General features: G+C 33.0%; 1 protein-coding gene across 1 annotated transcript in view; it reads left to right on the top strand.

Moving 5' to 3' along the window:
- The window catches only part of LOC113517049 (protein Wnt-10a), a 42,895-nt gene that overhangs the window by 15,620 nt on the left and 1,438 nt on the right, over positions 1 to 25,837 (top strand). Inside the window, exons 3-4 of the mRNA XM_026901569.3 lie at positions 10,333 to 10,622; positions 25,058 to 25,189. Of these exons, the coding sequence (XP_026757370.3) occupies positions 10,333 to 10,622; positions 25,058 to 25,189 (422 nt within the window). The remainder of the gene's footprint in view (positions 1 to 10,332; positions 10,623 to 25,057; positions 25,190 to 25,837) is intronic.

The raw sequence follows: 25,837 nt of genomic DNA, 5'->3' as shown, positions 1-25,837 counted from the left end.
TCATAAAAAACATGAATTTGTCTAAAGTTCCCAGTTTCAAACGTGACATCGAGTGCCTTTTTTGTTTGGCCTTTTTGTACCCTGTCAGATTATGAAGCGCATTTAAGAGTTAATTAAGTCGAGAACTATATTAGTGATGTTGCGGAAATTTTTATAATGGCATTAGCGGTGGAGTGTGTGATTTATATAATGCCAGTTCTTTTTTATTTAATTAGAAGAAAGATTTCACATCATCTGAAGAAATATTTATCTTTTTACATATATATAATACCTTATCCTCAAAATCTAGTACCTACTGTACATTTAAACTTTCTAGTTTAATAATTTAGATTCTATTATAGATAACGTACTTATACATGCTGAATTTGTAGTAAAATACATAAGTAAAACTAATTTAGACAGTTAATGAAATTTCTCATGTTCTCAATTGTCTTAATGAAAATTCTGTTACTGGATCTCACTCGTAAAAGGATGGCAAATCAAATTCTATTCTCACTATGTATATATATTCATTTGTTTAACAGTTCTACTAGCAAATAGGAAGCAGGTAAAATAGTGGTTTAATAATACAATAAATATTTACCGAGAAAAAGTATTAAAATGTAGGTATATGCAAAATTTGGCCGTCTACATAAACTCTTGGTTTTCAACCAGTACCTTAATTTGTCGTGCATGACGTCACAAGCAGTATACCGTCAGGTTTCGGCAATTAGCGATTCGCAACAGCCATACCTTAGGGCTTTGTCCGGACCTTAATTGAAACAAAATATGTATTAACGAACTTTTTAAGTGGACTTTTGAAAAACGAATATTAACGGATAAGAGGCAGATATCAAATTGTTTGATAAAAAATATCGGCAGTACTTCATTTTAAAGTATTTTAATGGTACAATTTAAAAAAGTAGCTTGAAATTTAACACTAATTAGTAAAAAGGAACAAGAGTAAAATGATACTAAATATTAGATTAAACTACTTAGTATTAATCAATACGCACGTGATTTCAAATCCATAGTGTTGGAGACGCGCAACACTATGGATTTGAAAAAGGTTACAGTGACTTTAGCTTCCGACGGGCTGTATGCTTATTTGCTATTTTTGTGGTATTAAAAAAAATGCTTGTGGACAGTATCTACATACAAATTAGTATTTATTTAAAATTCACGATCGGGACTTAACACGACATAATTACAGGTACGACATAATTACTTACATACTTGATTATTACTGCCGATATTTCGATGTCGGTTGCACTACGTCGTGGTGCAACATTACCTCACAAAATGGAATCAACATAGTTTCCGTTTAGTTGAATATGTAATGTATGTATTCAATACAGTACACTAAAATTTCGACCAATTACGTAATATAGAATATCACATGATGATAAGACTGCCAAAATAATATCAATCTCATATTTCAAATTTTTAATTAACCAATTGTCGACCTAACTAATAGAATATTAGTTTTATGAATTTAGTACTTATAAACAAAAACCCAATAAGGTAATTTTTCTTTTATACCTAATTTAGAACGGATAATAAGTTAATGTCATACATAATAGAAATGGTAATCGTCACCTAGTATATTACTAGTAACCTGATAATACTTGTATGAATGCGCCCTTCGGAATCAAGAATCAAAAGTTTCTATTATTAAGACATTTCTATGAAATAAACGAACTCATCTTTGAAACAGATTTCTTACTTCTTTACATATTCCGGGAACTAACTACCTAATTAAAACCTTTTTAGGTAACTCGACTGACAATATGAATATATACAGGGAATTTGCACTCATTGACAAAAGAAAAAGTCCACAGGAGTTCATTCATTTTGGCGCCAGATTTATGAGCTATCGACTTCGAAGCGAGAAGGTGCATAAAAAAAATGTTTTAAAAATCACAAAGTGCGCAATCGTAAATCGTGGACGTCGCGTCGTGCGCGTGAGCATACAGAGGCGTGTGCGCATCAAAAGTTACACAACGGAAAAAGTTGGCCACCGCCGACGGAGCGCGGAAAAACTACTATTATGCGCATCACATTAAAAGAACGTTCGAGATCGCCCATACATCTTTAAATTGTTTAAATAAAGAATACGAGATGAATAAAACGTTTAATGATAATTGAAATTTGTGTTAAGTTTGCTGTTTACTTAGGCGACTCTTTTTTTGTGTACCTTCACTGTCTACGTCTCGAATATAGATTTAAATTTAAATCTTAGTTCGCGGAATCGAGATGGCATTGCGGTCGATGTCAGCGTCGGTGTGACATTCTGTCAACCCTCCTAGTGATGGACAAGTATAAATAATTAGCTGCAAGAGCATCACTTGTTTTTATCCACTGTCCCTGCAACTTAAACTACCATAAATAGCTCATGAATGTAACATTCCAGCTCCCAACGTTTCATTAGGAATAAGTCGGCGCCATCCAATTCATTTACTTACATATTTATAAATTATATTTAATGAACTATATTCGAATGTAGATAAAAAAATATACCTAAAGAGGAAAGTCAAAATTGAGAATGACTGCAAAAACAGCGGCTAAAATTGGAGTTATAAAATTGGAAATACATAAAGGATACCATGTACGTCAGAATGTTGTCCACGATATCCAAGGTGCTACTCGTGTCTATAGGCGACGGTTACCACTTACCATCAGGTAGGCCATCAGCTGGTTTGCCATTTCGAATATCCTAAAAAATTACTAGTTCAGACACTAATCACCAATATCATTTTAAGTACTCATTTTCTATTGTGATACTTTTTCGCCCGTAATAAGCAAAAGAAACAATTTACTAAAGATACTTTGTATAGTCTTTTATATCGTACTTTTCTTCTCCTGCACTGAATATTTTTTTATGATACATATTTTAAACTAGATTTATTTAAATAAATCTATGCGTAGGTATCTTGTTTTATGTGGACACTTTATACCTAAGGCTCCCTGCGAGCGAGGTCATAAATCTTCGCAACTCGTTCCCTTGACAACTCGTAACGAAAATAATTACATATCATGCATTATTAAAACAAACACAGACAAAAAATAAAGAAGCAAGACAAGTGTAAGGGAAGAATTTAAAATCTGTCAACCGTTTGTAATTCGGAGCGTTTCATTGGAAAAAGTCGAAAGCGAATAAACAGAATTCATTCATGTTGATTATGGCATCCGAGAAAGCTTTTCGTTTAAGAAAAAAATGCACACTATATCAAAATAATAAGTAATTTAAACAGTACGACAAAATATTTATAGCAACTTGAACTTAATTAGTTTTTCGTGGAAATAATTTATTTATGTGAACAAATTTATTTAAATCGATTACCCGCAGGTGCAGTCGCTTCGAGTATGGAATAAATCTTAGATTATGAAGTATATATTGTATATTAAGTCTATGGAATTATTATTCCATGCTTTGTCTTTCATTTTTCTACTGCTGTTATATACTACATTTCTAAACCACAAAAGCTGTTATTATGCTTCAAACAATACAGCTAATAGAGCATAGATTAAGAATAATTTAGAATTGTCTTTCTATGTAATAAAGCACATTATCTCTGTTAAAATTGCACATTCCAATTATTAATTCGGTTGCAAAATGAAAAAAAAAGTAGGTACTGTATAATAAGTAATTCTTGTAATAAATATAGTTGCGATACCATAACATAATAAATATTCTTCGTAACAGTAAACCCAATATAGTCCGGTCACCCATAACACGGAATGTTCCAAATCGATCAATCGAACGTGCTATAAATCGAAGAATCGATTCTATCGCGATTCGTTCAATCGACAAATATAAATTTGTCAGAGGACAGACGGAAAAAGCGCGTCGTAGTCCGGCTGAGTTTATAAATAAACAATAACATTGCCTAATACGGTTGGTACACCGTAACATTCGTCAGAAACCCGTATTCGATCGAACGACAAGCATAGAAAGGGAGGTGCGTTTACACAGTACGATTGGTAAAATTGGATTCGATTATAAAATAATCGTTTTATTTTATGCAACTTATGGTAGATTGGCAAACAAGCTGACGGGCCACCTGATGAAAAGTGGTAACCGTCGCCTATAGACATATTCACAAAACACAGAAAAAGATCAATATTAATTTAATGACTACGAGAGATAATTACAAACGAAGAAATAAAGAGATATCCAAGAGGTTAAGGGACTAAATAATCGTCAAGAAATTTGGTGCTATTTAAAACGGAATAGGGCCACAGATAATATATAACTGGCAAGATATAAGGTATATATTAATTATTATTGATTAAACAAACTAAACGTAATATTGTAATTTTACGAGTATTTTTTTTTATACAACTTAGAATGGCAAACAAGCTGACGGTCCACCTGATGGAAAGTGGTAAACGTCGCCTATAGACATGAGCAGTACCATGGACATAACAGAGTATACTGTTTCGCCCATGATACCCCCATGCGTTGTCATTTCTGAGGACTCAGGTGTTATTCCTCTGTACCCTGTAAATTCACACCATAGCCCACCCTTCAAACCGAAACACAGCCATGCAAACACGACTGCTTCACGGTAGAAACACGAATGGGACAGAGGTACCCAAGCAATCGACTTTTGTACAAAGTCTTTTTCTGGTAATTATTTCCATCAATTAACATGTCCACGTATCTCGCGGGCGAAATTATAATAAATAATAACAAAAGTAAATACCACTTTTATAATAGATATGAGATCAGTATTTCTACTCTACCTCAATTTTCATCACAAAAGAAAAAAAACATTTAGTTCTCTCAAAATTTCGATATTGTATCTGCTCTATAGTTTATAAATCTGTAACTGTTTGCCTACAACAATTTTCGTTTTTTATTATACTTAATTACAGTTCTGTTATGCAAAAGTTTGACTGGGAGAGAATGCTATTAAAGCATTAAGTCCGCTTTTTGTACCAAACATTTTTTTGTAATGTGGTTAATACAGACTAAATAATAAAATAAACATACATGTATGATATTTAAAGTCATGTTTTTAATTTATATTTTTGACAATTTTACGACACGCAACGAGAAATCACACTCATCAAAACGATGGTATGACTCAATTTTTATGACGGAACAAGTTTACATCGCAATATGTAAAAACCGCAAGATCGTATTAATTCATCTGAACGAACGATCACTTCTGAGAGATAATGCTTGATATATAATGATTATCATTTTATTAAACGTGAGTCATCCTAAATCATGTCTTATCTGGTTTTTGCTTCAAGTTTGATGACCTAGAACCGCGCTATTAAGGCCGCAGTGCAAAAATGAGCGAAGAGAGACCAAATTATATGATATTAAAACAGATTTTTGTTGAAAAGTGAAAACAGTAGGTACCCAAATTTTGAATTTTCAGTCGTAACATAATACAACATTAATGTCATTCATTTGTAATATGAAGATTATCTATATTTACGCCGCGTCACTTACGGGGTAGGCAGATAGAGCCTATAGGAATTTTACTAATATAATAAATGCGAAAGTTTGTAACAATGGATAGATTTACCAGAGGGAGACTGTACAAAAGTCTATTGCTTGGGTACCTCTGTCCCATTCGTGTTTCAACCGTGAAGCAATTGTGTTTGCATGGCTGTGTTTCGGTTTGAAGGGATATGGCATGAATTTACTGGGTACAGAGGAATAACACCTGAGTCCTCAGGAATGGCAACGCATGGGGGGTATCATGGATGAAACAGTATACTCTATTATGTCCATGGTATTGCTCATGTCTATAGGCGACGGTTACCACTTTTCATCAGATGGGCCGTCAGCTTGTTTGCCATTATAAGTTGTATAAAAAAAAAGATAGTTTATTACTCTTTCTCACAAAAACTATTGAACGAATTTCATTGATATTTCCTACATGAGTAGGTTATATCTAGGCAGAAGCCGAGGAATATAGCTTGTATATAACAAATATTCCTAAAGCAAAGATTTACAAAGTCTGAAAATAATAAGTGTTTTTAATTTAAATTATAAAATTAAATACTTATTAAAATATCGCCTAGTTGTGTTTAAAACAATAAATAAATATAGGCATAATTATAACAGAACAATATACTAAAACTTACAACACATCATTTTTACATCTGAATTTTCTGTATGACTAAATTGACTCCGAACAAAAGCTTTATAGAGGAATAAAAAAGACATTTATTATCCTTTATAAGCTTGTAACTGATGGAACAGCTTTAAATTCCACATAACGCAGCAGTTCAATATGATTGTAGTGTTATAAAACACAAAAAAAAAACAACTGTCATAAAAACCTGTATCTATATACCAATGGAGTTTGTGAACGACCCCTGACTGGCCCTGACTTCCAAATAAAAATGCCATTATTTAATAAACCATATCTCTGAGCGTCAATTAGACTCACTATAGAGGCAGAGCCACTAATCCGGTAGATAACGCCGATCCTTGTATTAATCATGTGCCAGAACCTAATTAATTTATTCGTTGCATTCATATCGGATACATCGAGATATTCCACTGTGGGTGCATTCGTGAGAACGACTTGATCAAATACAAAGGCTTTTAAATGGTACTCTTTAGTAAAAGTCTTCGCATACCCATAATATACTATATGTATCTATTTATTTAAACTTCATTGCATAGTGAAATTATGTACCTCTACATATGGCGGACTTAACACCGGACGGGGTTTTTTACCAGTCAACTGTTAGGCAAACTCTAAAATAAATAGGCGGTGCGTTATTGAATTAATATATGATATTATTGAGTTATATATGATACAGTTATTAATTATTTTTTTTTATCTACGTTTAATTTGGGATTTTTGTTTTTTAACATGTCAATCCCATAAAATCTAAACAAGTTATCTACTATTATAATTATGACTAAACAATACTACTTACTAATTCACTTAAGCACAAAGCAATTTTGGTAGTAGCAGCATGCATTATGCTCTGAACAATCACCACATCAAATTTATTAATATTAAATATTTTTAAAAATGTTTCCCTTTCCCTTCGGTTCCTCTCACATTCCATCAATAGGTGCTGTACATCTTCAACTTTTCCACAGACAATGCAATTTGGTGAATTTTCTTTTTCCATTTTTTTTTTCATTAAATATGCATCATTATTATGTATCAATGGATTTTATTTGGGATATAAGACAGCACTAGGCACAGACGCAAAATATACTTATCCTCAAAACTATTATATTAGTCTATGGTACAGTCATGTCTCTGGGTGACAATTAGGTACAGATTAGGTGGAAATTTACATAAAATAGGCCACCCCTTCCTGTCCCGTGGGTGTCGTAAGAGTCGACTAAGGGAGGAAGAGGGATAGGCAGTAGCGTCTAAAAACTCTCTCTAAAAGAACTTAAAACATTTCTCTAAAAGCTTAAGAGTTGCCAACTCACCTGTCATGCGTGGCTACAACTGGCAATACTCCCCTTATGGGGAAGGCTTATATTTAGCAGTGGACAGTTAACGGCTGAAATATTAATACTTAGCTAATAATCTACCCACCAAATGCATATGGAAAGCGATAACCTAATAAATAGGACCATGGACATTACAAAATACACTCTGATGTGCATAGTATGATGTCTCCTTACCTTGTAATTCTAATGCCATATCCCATATACTGAAACACAGTCGCACAATCACGGCCTGCTTCACGCTAGAAACATAGATGGGAGAAATGTATTCGTGCAGAAAACTACGGTATAATCTTATATAAAATATTTGCTTTAATAACATGATGACATTCAAATTAGCAATTATTTTTTTATATTATCAAAATTGATAAGGTGATGTTTAATGTAATGGAAAGCAGTAATCGTCGTTTACAACTAAGACAAACAGTCCATTGGTCCTAGTAAATTATAGTAGAAATTTTCAAGTTAAGAATGCAAACGTTTTTGGAAACTACGTATACCATTTTATTAGAGTAAATTTTAGATTATGCACTGATTAGTACATTTTTTATACGTCTACGTAAAAAAATAAAACCTACTGTTAACTATTCATTAATCTAATACCAACCGCGCACTAAATCGCTAAAGTTAATTAATTAAAGGTTATGTAACGAACATAAAAACCAGGATATATTACCTCTTAGCAGGTGACTGTCCTTCGCTGATTTAATTGCCCATTAAAAGGAGATGGCTCTTAAAATCTAAAGGTTCGCTTGACACAATGAAATAGCAAGAATAGCGCATTATTAACTTTCACGAAGTAACAACCGAATACAATTAACCGAGCTACCGGCTTCTTCTGACCTAACTCAAATGCAAATCGCCAATCATACTATTTATGGTAAAAAGATTACATTGTTCGAGGGCAATAGCTTATCTTCACATCGCGAATGGATTCACCATTTAATTTACTGCAATAAAATAGATAAATGGTGGTCGCCACGTCCCGCGTTCCCATAAATCGAAACGGACTTGAATGCCTTTACCAGATTATATACTGCAATATCCCGATATCTCTGGTATTTCATTTTGTATATGACTTTTTATGTTGATGTACATTCATATAAATTGTATGCCAAATATTTATAAATCTGAAAAAATTTCTACAACGTAAAAAGAACGATACAAATTAAAGAATACTTATAGATAGGAGGTTTAACATGAAGACTAGTTTGATATTCTTAAAAAAGGGTATATTAACGTTTCTTTAGGTTCGACAACGTGCACGTGATACCCTTAATGTTGCAGACGTCCATAGACTACAGTGACCGTTTACCATCAGACAGGCTGTATGCTTATTTGCCACCTCTGTGATATAAAAAAAATAGAATGATAAAATATATAACTGGATACAAAATGTGGTGAAACAAACTCTTGTTTTCGATAGTGGATTTAGGAAGGAAAGGGATTGTTAGTAATGAGTAACAACAGCCCCATTGCTAGCAATATACCCTATCAAGTCGACCTCCGCGCGGTTCCCCCTGGAAACCATGGTGATGAATTCTTGTCAAATTCTTCATGATGGACCAACTGACCTGCCTCCATCTTCATCTATCATCTATCATCGGTGCTTCGCCAGCGTATACCGATAGCGCAGGCGGGGTTACCATTCCATTTTCACCCATAAAAAAAAAGACAGTGGATTTAAATAATTAACATAATAACATTTACTTAAGCTACTCAATTATATACAATACATTATATATACGCTTTGAAATCGAGCGTAGGTACGTATACTTACAAAATCTACTCAATCTGGATATAGAATCAACTAGTCACCCACCGCTATCTCGAAGAGTTATTTACTCATTGTAACGTATATGTAATAGGTGCAGTGATCCCACAAGAGCCATCTTAGTCATTCAAGACAAGACGGCCACACCGAATAAGGAAATAAGGAACCAGGTTATTCAGATACAGTTTTGCAGGAACTGGACGTTTTGCACCACTGCCGTTTTTCCTTTGCATTGGCATTATCACACTGTTTTGTAACGTTTGATGTTTAAGCTTGTGTGAAACTCTAGAAACTGATATTCTCGTGGTGTTATAAATAGAGTACCTATTCTAAATAATGTAATCTTTCCTTTTGATTAAATACAAAGTCTGCCTATGTAGAGTAAGTAGTAGTAAATATAAACAGAACTTTTTACGTAATTCACGCTACATTAATAAAAGACTGTGTTTCGGTTTGAAGGGTGGGATATGGCGTGAATTTACTGGGTACAGAGGAATAACATCTGAGTCCTCAGAAATGGCAACGCATGGAGGGTATCATGGGCGAAACAGTATACTCTGTTATGTCCTTGGTACTGCTCATGTCTATAGGCGACGGTTACCACTTTCCATCAGGTAGACCGTCAGCTTGTTTGCCATTCTAAGTTGTATAAAAAAAATTGTATATCTATCACTTCTCTGTAGTATTATATACAGTTACAAATATTACCTGATGATTTGTAAGAGAGGTTAATACCGACATCAGTCACAAAGATTATTTTGAATTGTAACCTATGTAGCTATGTTATAAGTTTTATTATATTGTTAGTTAGTGAGAGAAATAAACTAAATAAAAAACAATAAACAAATAAACATAAAATAATTCAAAAATGTAAACTGGAGTATAATTTGAATATTCATCAATAGTTCCCAGAAATTGAAGTCTTGCATGGCAGTTGAATAAAAAGAGTGCCCTTTTCTAATATGTTATGGTGCATTTATATGCCAAATTAAAATCAAATCCATATCAAACATGTAAACATTTATAATATTTGTAATATGAATTATTTATTAAACTTAGTAATATATAGATATTTCAGTTATGCATTATCAGTACTAATTAAACTGAAGTTTATTAATATTTTTAGGGTTCAGAGAAGCCGGATTCCTGTACGCCCTAACAGCAGCAGGTGTGGCTCATTCTGTGGCCCGAGCATGCGCACAGGGCCGTCTCCTCTCCTGCGGTTGTGACCCACTAGGCTACAGAGCCTCCCACGATCCTAGGGGCAGGGCGAAAGCCAACAAATGGGAATGGAGCGGGTGCTCTCATAATTTAGCCCATGGTATTGAATTCTCTAGGAAGTTTTTAGATGTGAGAGAAAAAGTGGATGACTTACAGTCAAGGATAAATGTTCACAACAACAACGCTGGCAGATCGGTGAGTTTAAACTTATTATAATGTGCTTGTTAAAAATGTGTCAAATATTATAGTTCATAGTATAAAACAGTAAGCTGTCTTATTTTCAACTTATTTATTATATATATGCCTGTAAATTGGTTGTAATTTAATGGCCTGTAATCTTACAGGCTATGAATCATTCTTAGAAATTAATATTGGCAAATAGAAAATAATAACAATTGCCCATTGATTATACCAAAGTAAAAACAAATTACGTACATAGTTTTATCAGAAACAAAGTAGGTTACATTAGAAAAAGACAATAGAGACATAAAATAAAACTTATTACCAAATTCCTTGGTCAGAAGTAATAGTAATAATAGAAGTTCAGAGAACTACTAATTACTATTATTATTATAGTAAGTACTGTGTGAGAAACTTGTGTCCAATAGTAAAATATTAATTAATTGCCAATGCTCACATCAATTTGCTGTTCTTTTAATGCAATAAGATTTATTTTCAGGATTTTGATTATGTTCCCAGACAGGTATTCGTTGTTTGTTAGCGCTCGGTAAATTTTAAAAATAGGTATAATACGTAATAGGTATGTACGTACAGACATCTTGTATTACAATATTCTTTGATGTTTTATTCAAGTGCAACATTCAAAGGTACAAAAGACACCAAAAGTACTGAATAACACTTCAATTTAATTCACAAGTATTACTGCATATTTTTCGTTTGATCACTGTACAAAGGGTGCATATTAATATTTGTATACGTGAGTTCGAATATAGTTAATTTTAAAAGGAAAGAACACTAATTGTAAATTAATTTTTTACTGTACAAATTCAGAATTTATCGATTCGTTAAATTTTCTTTAACAAATTGACAGGTGATAATTTAAAAACATCGAATGGAATTCATTATTAACCTCTATGTTGACATTTTTTTCTGTATTTTAAACAGCTTTTCTGATTACGATTTTCACTTTTCTAATATAAAAGATACTTACATACTTAAAAACAAACACGCGATGCCGCGCGGCTAGCCCTCTATAAATACGTACCTGCCTATCTATCCACCAATTTGACTCAACAACAAATCATCAAATGACTCAATCATTATAACAATACCAAATTATCTGTAACGACCCAAAACAATATGACACGTAACCAATTTTTTCTATTTTGTCCAAATTACTACTACCATAACCAGTTTAGAAAGATCTTTGGAATTTTATCTTTTCTTAACCTTACCTTAATCGGTGCACTAAAAGGAGAGGTCAAAATTCACCTGTCGCTCTGAGGGTAGAATTACGTAGGTGTCCAAATTGATCCACTGAGGCGTCAAGAAGGCGAAACACTTATTTAGTTAAATTTGAGAGCGGTAACGGGCGTGGCTTATTATAATCACCAATTTGGGTGGTCCGCCGACCGGGCGTGCGAGTTACATAATCATAACACGGGTATTACCTCAATGAAATACGTTTTCGGTGATCACGGCCTGTTTTAAATAAAGTAGGTACAATTATTTCTTGTAATATGCAATCATGTGTAATTCCCGCGGTAGTATATTTAAACAGTCCAGTGGATTTAATTGACAATAAGTAATTTAACATACGTTATTCAACGTATAATTGTATATGTAATGAATAAAGGAGTTTCTCAATTCTATTCTATTTTTGTATATATTTATTGTAATATATCCGCCAATTTTGATGCAATTTCTATAGTTTTTAAATCAAAATAGTTTATTCGTCCCAAAGATTGATGTTTTTTTTTTTTTTTTAATGGGCGATAATGGTATGGTAACCCCGTCTGCGCTATCAGTATACAATGGCGGGACACCAGTGATAGATGACTAATGAGGATGAAAGCAGATCAGTTAGCCCATCCTGACGACTTCTACTAAAATTAGCTACGATGGTTTCCAGGGGGAACCATGCGTGGAGGTCGATCTGATAGGGTATTGTTAGTAATGGGGCTATTTGACCCCATTACTAACTACTAACCATTCCTAATAAACCCATACCTAACCATTCCTTCCCCCCCCCCCCCGCCCCCAAGATTGATGTAGGTACCTATATATTTATTTATTTTTCTCTAATCTGAAATTATTACTTTTATGCCCAAATATTAAGTAACTATATATTTGTATCAATAATTCCCTTTATCAAAATACAATACACATACACTAAGATATTATGTATTATTTATTTATGTATCAATGTTTTAAGTATGTGAGGTATTTTATAAAATTAGGGTATGATGAGGCTAACATATCCTTATAGGATAAAAGCCTCTAAATAAAAAAGATAAAAAAAAGAAAATTATGTAATTTTAATTGTAGTTTCAATGTATTTCTATTGAAGTAATAGAATATATAGGCAACTACTGGCAAAATCCCCAATAGGAGAAGTCCTATATCCAGCAGTGAACGGTTACCGGCTGATGTGATTACTTCAGTAATAATGAACATCGATACTCTTCACATGGAATTTATTGTTTGGCAAAACATTTAACATAATAGCGTAAGAATATTATATTTATTTAATAACTAGCTATTCTTATTGTTTTTTCCCCGCAAGACTAACTCTTTTTAAATACTGCTCTGTAACATACCGCAATACAAATACCTTTTTGTCTTCTTTTCAACTTCACAAATTAAGTTGTTGTATCAGCCCTAAACTGTCCGCTGCTGAACATAGCCTCCACCCAAAGGGGAGTTACATCAGTAGTTGCCACGTTTGACAGGCGGGTTGGCAACCACAGTTTTTCATGATGTTTTAAGAGGGATGTTGCTGCCTATCCATCCACCATCACAGACCCTCATACGACACCCATGGGAAAAGAAAAGGTGGCCTATTCTATGACGGAACCTACACGGCTACACGACACTACAGCACAGATTAAGTACTTTTTTAAAATTTCTGATTCAACGCGAGGTATTTCGCGCGCATTTTTGTTTAGTCTAGTTAGATTATATCAAGCATTTGCCACAAAGTTTCACATTTACATTAGTAAGAGTAGTTAATACAGCTATAGATTACAAACAACGATCATTTAATTCTAGTTTCTAATAACTAAATCCGTGGCCACTGTTTATAAATACTTAAACGTGCCCATCTAACTTCTCACTGTCTAATAATTTACTCGTATCTACCGCATTGACACTAGCGCGTAACAAAGCCAAAATACCGGACCTGCCCGACGGGATTACTTCTAATAATTTAACAGGCCTCTTCCGATTCATAATAAACATGTCAAGCGTGAGTTTAAATACCAAAACCCATACTTACAGCTGCCGTCAACAGTACTGTGTTCGGTTCGAGTCGAAAACTTATTATTACTACGTAAGTTGGTGTAACAATTTTATTGGACACAACAAATATGTTTGTACACAATTTATATTGGTGACCGTAACTAAATCTGACATTAAAGCAGCGTACCACGTCTGCTTAGTTATTAAGGATTTACGATTAAATAGAATTTACGTCTATATAGTTCTTTTTTTATAATACAAACACGACGCATAGGTACAAATTATTTAATTTGTAATACGTTTGTAGTGCTTAATTATATGGAACTCGGGTGCTTAATTTATTTGTGAGCTATCGGTGTTTCGTGACATTTATAGCGAGTTAATAAGTTTGTTTTTATACGATTCTTGATTTTATCGCACCGGTAAAGTTTAATGATATGAATAGATTTTTATTTTTTATTTTTATAGTTGATTTATTATTTTAATACCTACCTACCTAATGAACGATTTAAGAGTTCGAAATTTCATTCACAAGTCGAAATAAAATATTCGTATAGTTTAATTTTCGCAACATTTTCTTCTAATTTCTAATTTTCGTGTCAATTAAAAATAAATAACGTGTTTTTGTTCTGATTTGAGGACTATATCCAGCTCCTTATGTACTGCCCATTAGATAAAAAGACAATTTAAGCGATACTAGCAGCTGAAAAGTTTAATTATAACACTATACAATAAATGTCTAAAAGGCTAATTTTGTGATAATATACCTACACAGAAGTAAAGTGAACACAAGTACGACATCTGTCCAGTCACTCTTGAAATAAATTCCAATAGATCGATATTCGTACTCTCAAATTGAAATATTAGCGCCATAATGACTCCACAATATTCTGATAGAAGTATATTAGTGTCAATTCTCAATACAAACTATTGCAATCCAGTCCCAAATGAAATGAAATCAAATTAAACATAACCTATGTCCTAATTATTGTTTCATGAGTGCAGTAGAAAATTGTCGTTGGCAATAGATTGGATTAGGGGGAATTGGATTGTTAGTAATGGAGACTGAGAATCCCATTGCTAGCAATATACCCAACCAGGTCGACCTTCTCGCGGTTCTCCCTGGAAACTATCATGGTTAATTTCTGATGAATTCATCATGATGGGCTAACTGGCCTGTTTTCATTCTCATCAATCACCTTTCACTGGTGCTCCGCCAGCGTATCCCGTTAGCGCAGGCGGGGTTATCATACCATTTTCACCCATCAAAAAAAAAATTGGATTGATATTGATATTTTTAGGAATAAATCCACTGGTCGAAAAGATAACAAAAGAAAAGGTTAAGGCAATAGGAAAACAAAACAATTATGTTCTCTCACCATTTTACTAACTGTTACACACATTATATAACAATACGAGTATAACAACTTAATTTGATTACAACAAACTAATAAAGATGATTATGTTAATATAGACATCAACCCAGTAGCGGAATATGCGAAATAGAATTTAAATTTTACTTAATTTACTATAATTTACTATTAACACGTAGTTTAGTATGACATTTTACGACTAAACAGTGTGTGGTTGCAATAAAAGCAGAGTCGAAACTTACAAAATGTTACAATGTTGCTTTTATGAGATAATAATATATAAACGCACCGTTTAGGTTTCAAGTGGATGGCAAAATTAAAGATGTTTATGCGAAATTAAAAATAATGGTGATGGATTTATATTTATAATAATTAGTTATCACTAAGGTAATTATATTATTATTTTTAATAATGCATTATTAGGCAGTACGGTATATGTGAATAAAATTTTTGTGTTTCATATTCAATTTGCTTCGAAACAATATATAAAAATAACACTACAAGGGAACTATTGTAATATTTTTTTTAAAACAAGCGCATTACCTAACTACTAATTAAACAAACTTGCTAAATAAATATTAAAAAAAACAATAACGTAATATATGAAAACGAGATATAATCTATCAGCGTACAAAAAGTCAATCAAACACGTGCATGATTGAGCAACAAACATGCCTACTTAATTTAATATTTCTATTTGATAATTTTGCGAAATTAATAGTTAATGGACCATCATAAATTAAAATTATAATAATTTTAAATTATATCTATTAGGAAATTAGCTAATATTGGTCCTTACAATAAAGATTTTCAAAATTAAAATTTCATTTTATGAGACATATTTGAATAAATATGGCTTACAATCAACCCCAATATCTATACTTATTGTTAAAACATAGTTTCACATTTATAACATTAATAAAAAGAATAAAATTTAACATTTGTTCTTAGTGTAGGCAACGCACACGTGGCACCCTTAATGTTGCAGGAGTCCAAAGGTTACAGTAACCGTTCACCATCAGATGGGCTGTATGCTTTTTTACCACCTTCGTGATATAAAAAAAAAACTTAATTTTCAGTTTTTTTTTATCCCTATAAATAGTATCTACTGCACGACATACGCAAATTAAATAGATTTATTTTCGCGTAGTCTATTAAATATGGAACGGTACATTTCCAAATGTTTTAATATCCAATTATTACCATAACCTATCACGGCGTGAAGGTAAATTGAGGTAGAGGTAGGCGAGGCCGGTGGTCTGGACCCCACACTTGACCATTGTTCCGGCTACATACTACCATTTTGTTTTGTAGGCACATAATTAACAGCCTCCCAGTGAGATCTCTGTTAGACACGCTCGCTTATAATAACCCCTGCGATGATATTTTTATTAATGTCAAAATAAAGTTGGACGCAATCACACTGTTATCAATCAATCGCAACATATAAAAAAAATCAAATTAAATTCTTAATGTATATATTTTAAGAATTATATATATATATATATATATATATATATATATATATATATATATATATATATATATATATATATATATATATATATATATATGTTACATGTAGTTGAAGGATAAATAAATAAATAAAAAAGCTCTGTTTCGAGCGTGACATTTCTGCTGTGATAATATTAACCGGAAAACTTGACACAAGAAAAAAAATAGATTAAAGATAAAATTTATTATAGCAAATATTTACATGTTAAAATTTTATTAATTTAACTAATTAAGTTAGTCAAATTCGACTATTCCACCACAGGTGGCCATAATGAAGTCAATTTATAACATCGATCGATCTTTCCGTCTATCCTTATGTTAATCATAATGTTCTACAATTATTACCTTTACAATTGAAATTCAACCTTTATGAAACTTACTATACCATACCATATCAGTTGTTAATTGTCCACTGCTCCCTCCTCCCTCTATTGGAGGTTTTGCCAATAGTTGCCATGCTTTTGAAACTTATTACATGATAATTATTACATAGGTATATTTTACTTACTACATCCGGGATAAAAATAACTAGGTATATGTCTTTTTCATAGCAAATTGTACGTGTAAGTGTCAATTTCATAACGAAAAATACAAATTGAACAAAAATTCAGTTTTACATTTATAACTTACTCGAAACCGAACATGTTTTTATATTTTTTTTTATACATACCTACATGATGGTGTAGACCTTGGTCGCTTGCAAATTTTATTACGAGTTTCAATTAGTTTTTTATGGGGCAAAATATAATTGCAGAAATAAATTATTAGGCAACAGTACGGTGTGACACGTAGCCCCCAGCGGGACTATAAAAGATCTCGCGTCCCGACCCACACAAGAAATTAGGTACCACATTAGAGAGCGGAGGTGATAATTACGTTACAAAAAATCGACTCGATGAGTTAATATTTTGTTATGTCCCGATGACTGTTCAATATCGATTTAAATATAGTTTTAATGCCATATTTTAATTATGTTACGTCTACGAGTATATTTGTATTCCTGATTAAGAATGCCTGATATGGATAAGAATTTGGGAGCATAGTTGATGATTACATCACATGTCTTTAATATGAGTATAACACGGATATAATCATGTATAATTGTTTACCTGCAATAATTTTTAATTTTTCACAGCATTACATTTCTGTTTTGCCAAAGGCTAACTGGGAGAAAATGCCATATACTTAGTATTTAGTCCGCCTTTTATACCAGAAATTTTTTGTAAAGTTGTTAATAAAGAATAAATACATAAGTAACCAAAGCATGATAGGTTAACTGGCTTACTTTCAACCTCACCTAATATCCCTCACTGACATCCCGTCAGCGTATACCGATATCGCAGGCGGGGTTACCATTCCATTGGCATTAATTAAAAAAAAACCCAAAGACAATAATAATAATAATATACGATCATCAATGTAATTAATTCTTAATAATATGATAAATATGATGTTTGTTTGTTTATCTATTTATGTATCAATTTTGGACCCACCAACAGCAGATATAGCTTATTGCGGAAAATCTTAGACATAAGTTCATAATTACTTATTATTCAGATAATTTTACTGTTACTGTTATTGTTAATGATTTATTAAATATTATAATAGTGCATGTGGTGTTCGCGTATAAAAGATTTTTACATTAGGCAAAATTATTTTTTGTGTTATTAAGTTGCATGTAAAATGTAAAAGTTGTATGTGAACCTTATTAAATAAATAAATATTCACAACATTTGGCATTCACTTAGGTAGTACTCGTGTATGGAATTAAGTAGAACTTGGGCTTAATAAAGAATCCCAGTCACGCGAATAAAGTCATGGGTAAAATTAGCCAACTGCATAAAAAAATATCACGACAATTAACAGTGTATTACCTTATATCATCTTATCTCATCTTCCTATAATAATAATAAGTTTATTTCAAAATAAATGTTACAAATGTCTTTAAACATAGATGAAACCCTTATCTCTAAATAGGTAAATCCTGTACTTCAGGATAAGCAGTGTCCTCCCCTATACGGCATAATGATACAAAATATATATAAAAACAGCAAAACTTAAGTTAAAACTTAACTCAAACTGATGCATTAATACAATTTGTCCAAATAATATTATGTAGGTGAATCTTGACTGTCTAATCACCAGAGGGAGACTGCACAAAAGTCGATCGCTTGGGTACCTCTGTCCCATTCGTGTTTCTACCGTGAAGCAGTTGTGTTTGCATGGCTGTGTTTCGGTTTGAAGGGTGGGATATGGCGTGAATTTACAGGGTACAGAGGAATAACACCTGAGTCTTCAGGAATGGCAACGCATTAGGGATATCATGGGCGAAACACTACACAACTCTACACTCTATTATGTCCATGGTACTGCTCATGTCTATAGGCGACGGTTACCACTTTCCATTAGGTGGGCTGTCAGCTTGTTTGCCATTCTAAGTTGTATTAAAAAAAATTAGTGAGTGTATGGAATGGATGAGTTATTGTAAAATGGCAGTCATAACTTAAGATACTATTAAATAATAAATTCTTTAATTTCACCATACGTCTTACTTAATAAAATTATAACTCGATGATGTCTGTACGTAGAAAATAATTAAGAAAATTTAATTAGAGAGGCCTTAATACGACTAACAGATGCTAAAAAAATATTTTTTTTTGGAAATTTTGCCTGTCCGTCTGTATATTTGTTCTCTCATTACGTAAAAAAACTACTACATTAAATTAAATACGGTTTTCACAGGTGTATTTCTGAAGATCTCTTAAAAATGGTTTTTATTTTACCTTGATATGTCGTCTATAAGTGGTCTATTTATTTGATTTTCCTACTGAAATCCACGAGTACAAAGTAGCGGGCATAAAAATAGACTAATATATATTATATGAATTACCAGACATGAACTATAGTAGTATGAACCACAATTACTTGAATATAACATTAGCTTTCAAAACGTTATTCCAAAGGGTTATTTAATCATTGTTTATTATTATAATATAATATATTATTATGGAAAACAATATTTATCAATACTCTCTTTGATCCTACGTTTAGATCCTTATAACTATTTATTTAAATTTTTAATTATAATTTGTTTTTTAACTTACAAGGTGGCCTTAAACAAATAAAATAATATTTGAAAGAAGTTAAAAGACCACCAAGTTTTCAGTATAATTTTAAAATCAAATAATCCACTAACCAATCGTGGAGAGGTGGCGAATTAGATGCGCTTGTCACAAATAAATTAGCGTTAGTCATTGCGGAAACTAAATTATGATTCACGATTTTTATTAAAAAGTTTAAAACTAAGTGTAACAAATTTATATTTGAGTTTTTTCTTAATGTAACTTAACTTGAGATACTAAATGTTACGTTTAAGAATTATATTACTAGCATCATTAATTCGTACTTTGTAATATATAGAATCAATAATTAATTTACCAGAAAAAGACTGTACAAAAGTCAGCTGCTTGAATACTTCTGTCCTGCTCGAATTAATGTCGCAAAGCAGCCGTGCTTGCATGACTGTGTCTCTGTTTGAAGGGTCAGATATGACAATGAAATTACAGTGTACAGAAGCATAACACCTAAGTCCGGAGGAAAAAAATTGTTAGTAATGGGGACTACCTGTCCCATTGCTAGCAATATACCTTGCCAAGTCGACCTCCAAGTGGTCCTCTCTGGAAACCATCGTGTTGAATTCCAAGCATATTCATCGCGATGGGCTAACTGACCTACCCTTTCATTCTCAACTATAATCCCTCACTAGTGTCCCGCCAGCGTATACTGTCAACACAGGCAGGGCCACCATCCCATTTTCATCTTATCATCTTTTAAAAAACATCTTAGTCCTCAGGAATAGCAAAGCACAAGGGATATTATGGCTATCACAGTATGCTTTCTGTTATTTCCACGATACTGTTCATATCTATAGGCGACAGTTGCCATTTTCCATCAGGTGCGTCATTCTCCATTGCCATTCTAACTTTAATAAAATTTAATACTATTAATGGATTTTAATTATTACCGTTATTCCAAGTTTAACAGTATTTTGTAAATATAGCTTAGATGTAATCTATTGAGCTAAATTTCTACTTTGTATTTATAAAAACACTACTTGACCCGGCAAATATTGCTTTGCCCCTTACCGCCTACTGCCGGGTCCATTTTTTCTTATCGGAAATAAATTAAGATTGTTTTTCTCTCTCGAGTTAGAGCAAACAAAAAACACCGGCCAAGTACGAATCTTAACGGCGCACCAAGGATTTCATACAAAATATAGTTGAAAAAAAAAAAAAAAATATTAAGAAATTTTTCTTTTAGTTGTAACTACAAATTGATGAAGTATGGATTTACCTTTTATTTACAAATAAACGACATTGCTTCTTGCCAAATTTTATGATTCGATGTTAACAGGAAGTTCCCTATAAGTTTTGAATCCCTTGCGAATATCGAAATATATTTATATTTCGATTGCCTTGACTTAGAAGTTAGATATTTTCACAGCTATAAGGGATTGCCGACTTGAGTATTTAACATTAATTTCAGCTTGATATCTCCACGTATTCCAGAAAACAAGAGATTTAATAGACAAATATGTAGATAGACAGACAAAAAAGGCTTCTATTTTCCTTTTGAGGTACGAAACCCTATAAAATACACAAAAATGCATATAAAAATTAAAAAAAAATCAGTTGAGCAGATTCAGAGACTTTTACGATATTTGTTCAGCGCAGAACAAATGGCGTGACGAAATTTTTATATATTAGGTATAGGACCACATTTATAAAGTCATATATATGATCCCAAATATTACACAAACCCATAGAAAATCAGATAAAACATATGTTGTATTAGCCGTTAACTGACCACTGCTGAACATAAGCCTAACCCTTGGAAGATTTTGCGAGTAGTTGCCACGCTTGCCAAGCTGGTTGGCAACTACAGTTAGGTCTTTTGAGACGTTTTAAGAAGGACGCTGCCACTACTCCTCCACCATAAGCTCCCTTGGTCGCCTCTTACGAAGCCTAGGAAAAGGGATGGCCTATTCTATGCCTAGATCTACACAGCTAGATAGATTATATACAGAAGTTAACTCACTCACTCAGACAAAGTCACCTCTAAATTAAAATATTCATACATCAAACAAAAATTACATAGTGTCTGTATATTTAATTGGAGTTGTTCTAGATAATTGTATGTTTACAACACTCGTATTATTATGTTATATGGCTACCGACCACATAATGACATCATGTTTAGTCTAGAGCTACAAGAAAATGAAGGTTATTAACGCATTAAATAAATGTAGAGGCTAATACAGATTATTAAAATTTTTTTTTACATTTTTTTTTTATACAACTTAGAATGGCAAACAAGCTGATGGCCCATCTGATGGAAAAAGGTAACCGTCGCCTACAGACATGAGCAGTACCATGGACATAACAAAGTATACTGTTTCGCCCATGATTCCCCCCCCCATACGTTGCCATTCCTGAGGACTCAGGTGTTATTCCTCTGTACCCAGTAAATTCACGCTATATCCCACCCTTCAAACCGAAACACAGCCATGCAAACACAACTGCTTCACGGTAGAAACACGAATGGGACAGAGGTACCCAAGCAATCGACTTTTGTACAAAGTCTCCCTCTGGTAAATAGTTGAATTGGTCGTTTTTCATCTTATCCCACTTATCCCACTTCTGAGTAGAAGTCTTCATCATCTTCTTCAAAATAAAAGATTTACCCACATATCCACATGCATATTAACTTGGTATATTCGATTTTTTTTTCTTGTCTTATAGAAGAAAAGAATACTCTTTCTTTTGAATCGACTTTTAAAAAAGGAGGTGTACCATTCGATTATATTTTTAAGTTTTTATTTGATAACTTCATCAGTTGTAAACAGATTTGGAAAAACCTTATTTTATTTAAAAGGGTATACTTACAAATAGGTTTCATAGAAATATTATCAGAATTGGTTCAGTGGTTTACTTTCTAATTCAAAATAATTGATTTGGCCACAACTGAAGTCTTTTCTTTTTAATAGAAATAAAAGACATAGTGATAAAAATTTAAGACTCATCATCATCATCACCATGTATGGTCGATGAAAATTTGAAAATAAGACTTCAAACATAAACATAAGCATAGTATTTGTAACTGTATGCTATATTCTATGTTCATATTGTAAGTTTAAGACGTAAAAATCATAGATAAATTAAATCAAAATAAAAGCTGGCAGTATATGGTACATATATTATATACGTGTAGACCGCGCAAACCTCAATTTGACTGCTCCGATTTATTAGTCACGTTCCATCTATTGTTAGTGGGTAGATAATTCCACAAAACATTTCAATCAAAATACTTACTGACAGCACAAAACTAACTGTTACGGCTTTGAAATAATAACAGAACAATCTAGCAGGATACATTCGAATAGCAGATGGCGCCACTATTAAAGGCTATTGAGAATGGTGGCGCGTCCAACGCGGCCGCTCGAGGGCCCATATTAGCCCGCAGTATTTCACGAGCCGCCCGCAGAGGTGAGAACATAATAAGCGGTTGAGGCCATTTTTAATATTCCAGCTTCATTACGTCGTATTACAAACGTCTTGGGTGGCGAATTCTATCGCGAACACTCTTAATACCGGGTTATTAAGGCTGACCGGTGTGGGGCGTTCCGAAAGTCCGATTTATTTGAATTTTTGCTCAGACTCAATTTGGGAAATTGTTCGACTGGCGGCACTGGCGAATTAAGACGTCAGCGTGATTGCGCGAGGTGTTTAATTATGTAAATGGTACGGCTAGTGAGGTGGGTGGTGGTGCAATTACGCCAAATTTGGTCACGTATTAGGACACTTCAGATTTATTATTTTCTTATACTCGTGTATCGAACGGGTCTGGCGATTTGTTCTTGTTTTTATTTTATTACAGTTATGAACCTGATCCAACACGTTTACAATGTAGCCACAGATTTTATTTAAATAACAACACGTATGTGGGTATTAATTTAATTGAGGTATTATGAATAGTAAAATAAAATTTATTAATGCCTATATAGATAAAATATTACATTAAATACATTAATTAGGTAGGTATCTTTTTTCTTCGATAAATAGACTAAGAATGGCGCAATTAATTCGTCATGAATAAATAACGAAGCAATTATGCTAGGTAATACTACTTTTTGACAATTTGCAGTCTTCAGAACTTTACACGCAGTATTTACGCAGCGTTCGCTATTTTAGGAATTCACTCTAATAGTTTAGTGTGTTTGAGAAAAAAAAAATCACGCACACAATGTCGCGGACTAAACTAGTATATATAAATAAAAAATATGGTCATTACAAAACAAAACTTCCTTGTACACAAGTATCTCTCCCTAGAAGAAGTCCACTCTAGCCTGACAACTGAGGGCCTACCATAAAATGTTGTTCGAAATTTCGGAGCTAAACGAAACAGAAATTTGATGTTAAAATTACATACATGCCGTTTGGAAATATTAAAAATGTTAAAATATTGTTCCTTTTGACTTTTATGATAGGATGTATGACGAACGAAATGTTAAACTCCATTTATTGGTCCGATTTTGGCATAAACAAAAACATGAAATTGATTTCAGAAATTTCATTTCATGGTAGACCCGCTGATTTGGTAGATCATCATCATCGTCTTAATCTTTTGCCCTTATCTCAATTATTTGGAATCGATGTTATATAATTGGTAGATATAAGGATTTATTTCTAATATCTCTTCTCTTGCACAGATATTGATTACTTACTAAATATGTACTTGTAATATAATAAGTGAATTCAATGTAATAAATATAATTTATAGGAAGAGATAAATAAATATAATTTAATCTGGAAGTTGTGTGTATGTGTACGTGTGTGTGCGTAGGTGTGTGCGCGCGTGTGTGTGTGTGTGTGTGTGTGTGTGTGTGCGAGTATGTGTGCTTGTATGTATGCGTGTGTCTGTAGGTGCATGCGTGTCTCTCGCTGTGTGTCTTTGTGTTTGTACGCATTAATATAAAAATTAAGGTCTTTAAGTTATTTTCTCACATCTGTGGGATAAGTAAGACCTCTAGCATCATAGTCAAGTGTTTTTAACCAATTGGATATGAGCTTTTTACAAACTTTTTACCTATGATGTCGGTTGATTGACAACCGAGCGTTTATATTGTAACTACTATATAAGTAATATTACCCAACTCTATTGGAAATAAAAAAAACTATGGTATTCGTATTCTGTCTCTATATGGAAATTGTACTATGGAAAATCTTGAATCGTTTCTATTTCCTTATTATTAATTTATCACAGATACTGGCATCGCATATGGAAGTGCGCTGCAAATGTCACGGTCTCTCAGGAAGCTGCCAGCTCAGGACGTGTTGGAGAGCCACTCCTGACTTCAGGGTCGTAGCATCAACCATCAAACGACAGTATAGAAAGGCAAGCACACGAAATAATTTAAATAATTAAATTACAGGGTACGGAGGCGTGACTAAGTATCTTTAGGAATGGCAGCGTACGAAGAGTACCATAGGTATCAAAATGGTTTATGAGTATTTTTTAAAAACAGTGTTTAAATTCAAGGCTATACGTCTGGTTAATTGATTAAAATTAGTTTGTTTAATTCCACTACCATTAATATGTGTGTGACTGCCAACACTCGAAGATTGACTACCACTATTATTACCAGAAGATCTATAACCTTCCATATTAGCCATCAATCTCTGACTGTCATTTTGTTCATGCACGTTTTGCGACACGTGTTTCACCTATTAACGAGGGATCTTCAGGCAAATTAATAGATCGCTTCTCGTAGCCTAGTGTAGTTTTCTACCGTGTTGCCGTATTTGTTTGCTTTTAATAGGGGAGTAGGGTGAGTGTGAGTGAGGCATGTCTTGCAATGAGTAAATGCAACAATTCAGTACTAGTCACTGTCGCTGTGTCACCATATTTTAATTGCATGTACTTCTTGAGTTTATTCAAAACAGTATATTCTGTTATGTCCATGGTACTGCTCATGTCTATAGGCGACTGTTACCACTTTCCATCAGATGGGCCATCAGCTTGTTTGCCGTTCTAAGTTGTATA

Source organism: Galleria mellonella, unplaced genomic scaffold (assembly GCF_026898425.1).
Source record: "Galleria mellonella isolate WM207_F2 unplaced genomic scaffold, CSIRO_AGI_GalMel_v1 utg83, whole genome shotgun sequence".
Classification (NCBI taxonomy): Eukaryota; Metazoa; Arthropoda; class Insecta; order Lepidoptera; family Pyralidae; genus Galleria; species Galleria mellonella.
This window is presented reverse-complemented; position numbering and strand designations above follow the sequence as displayed.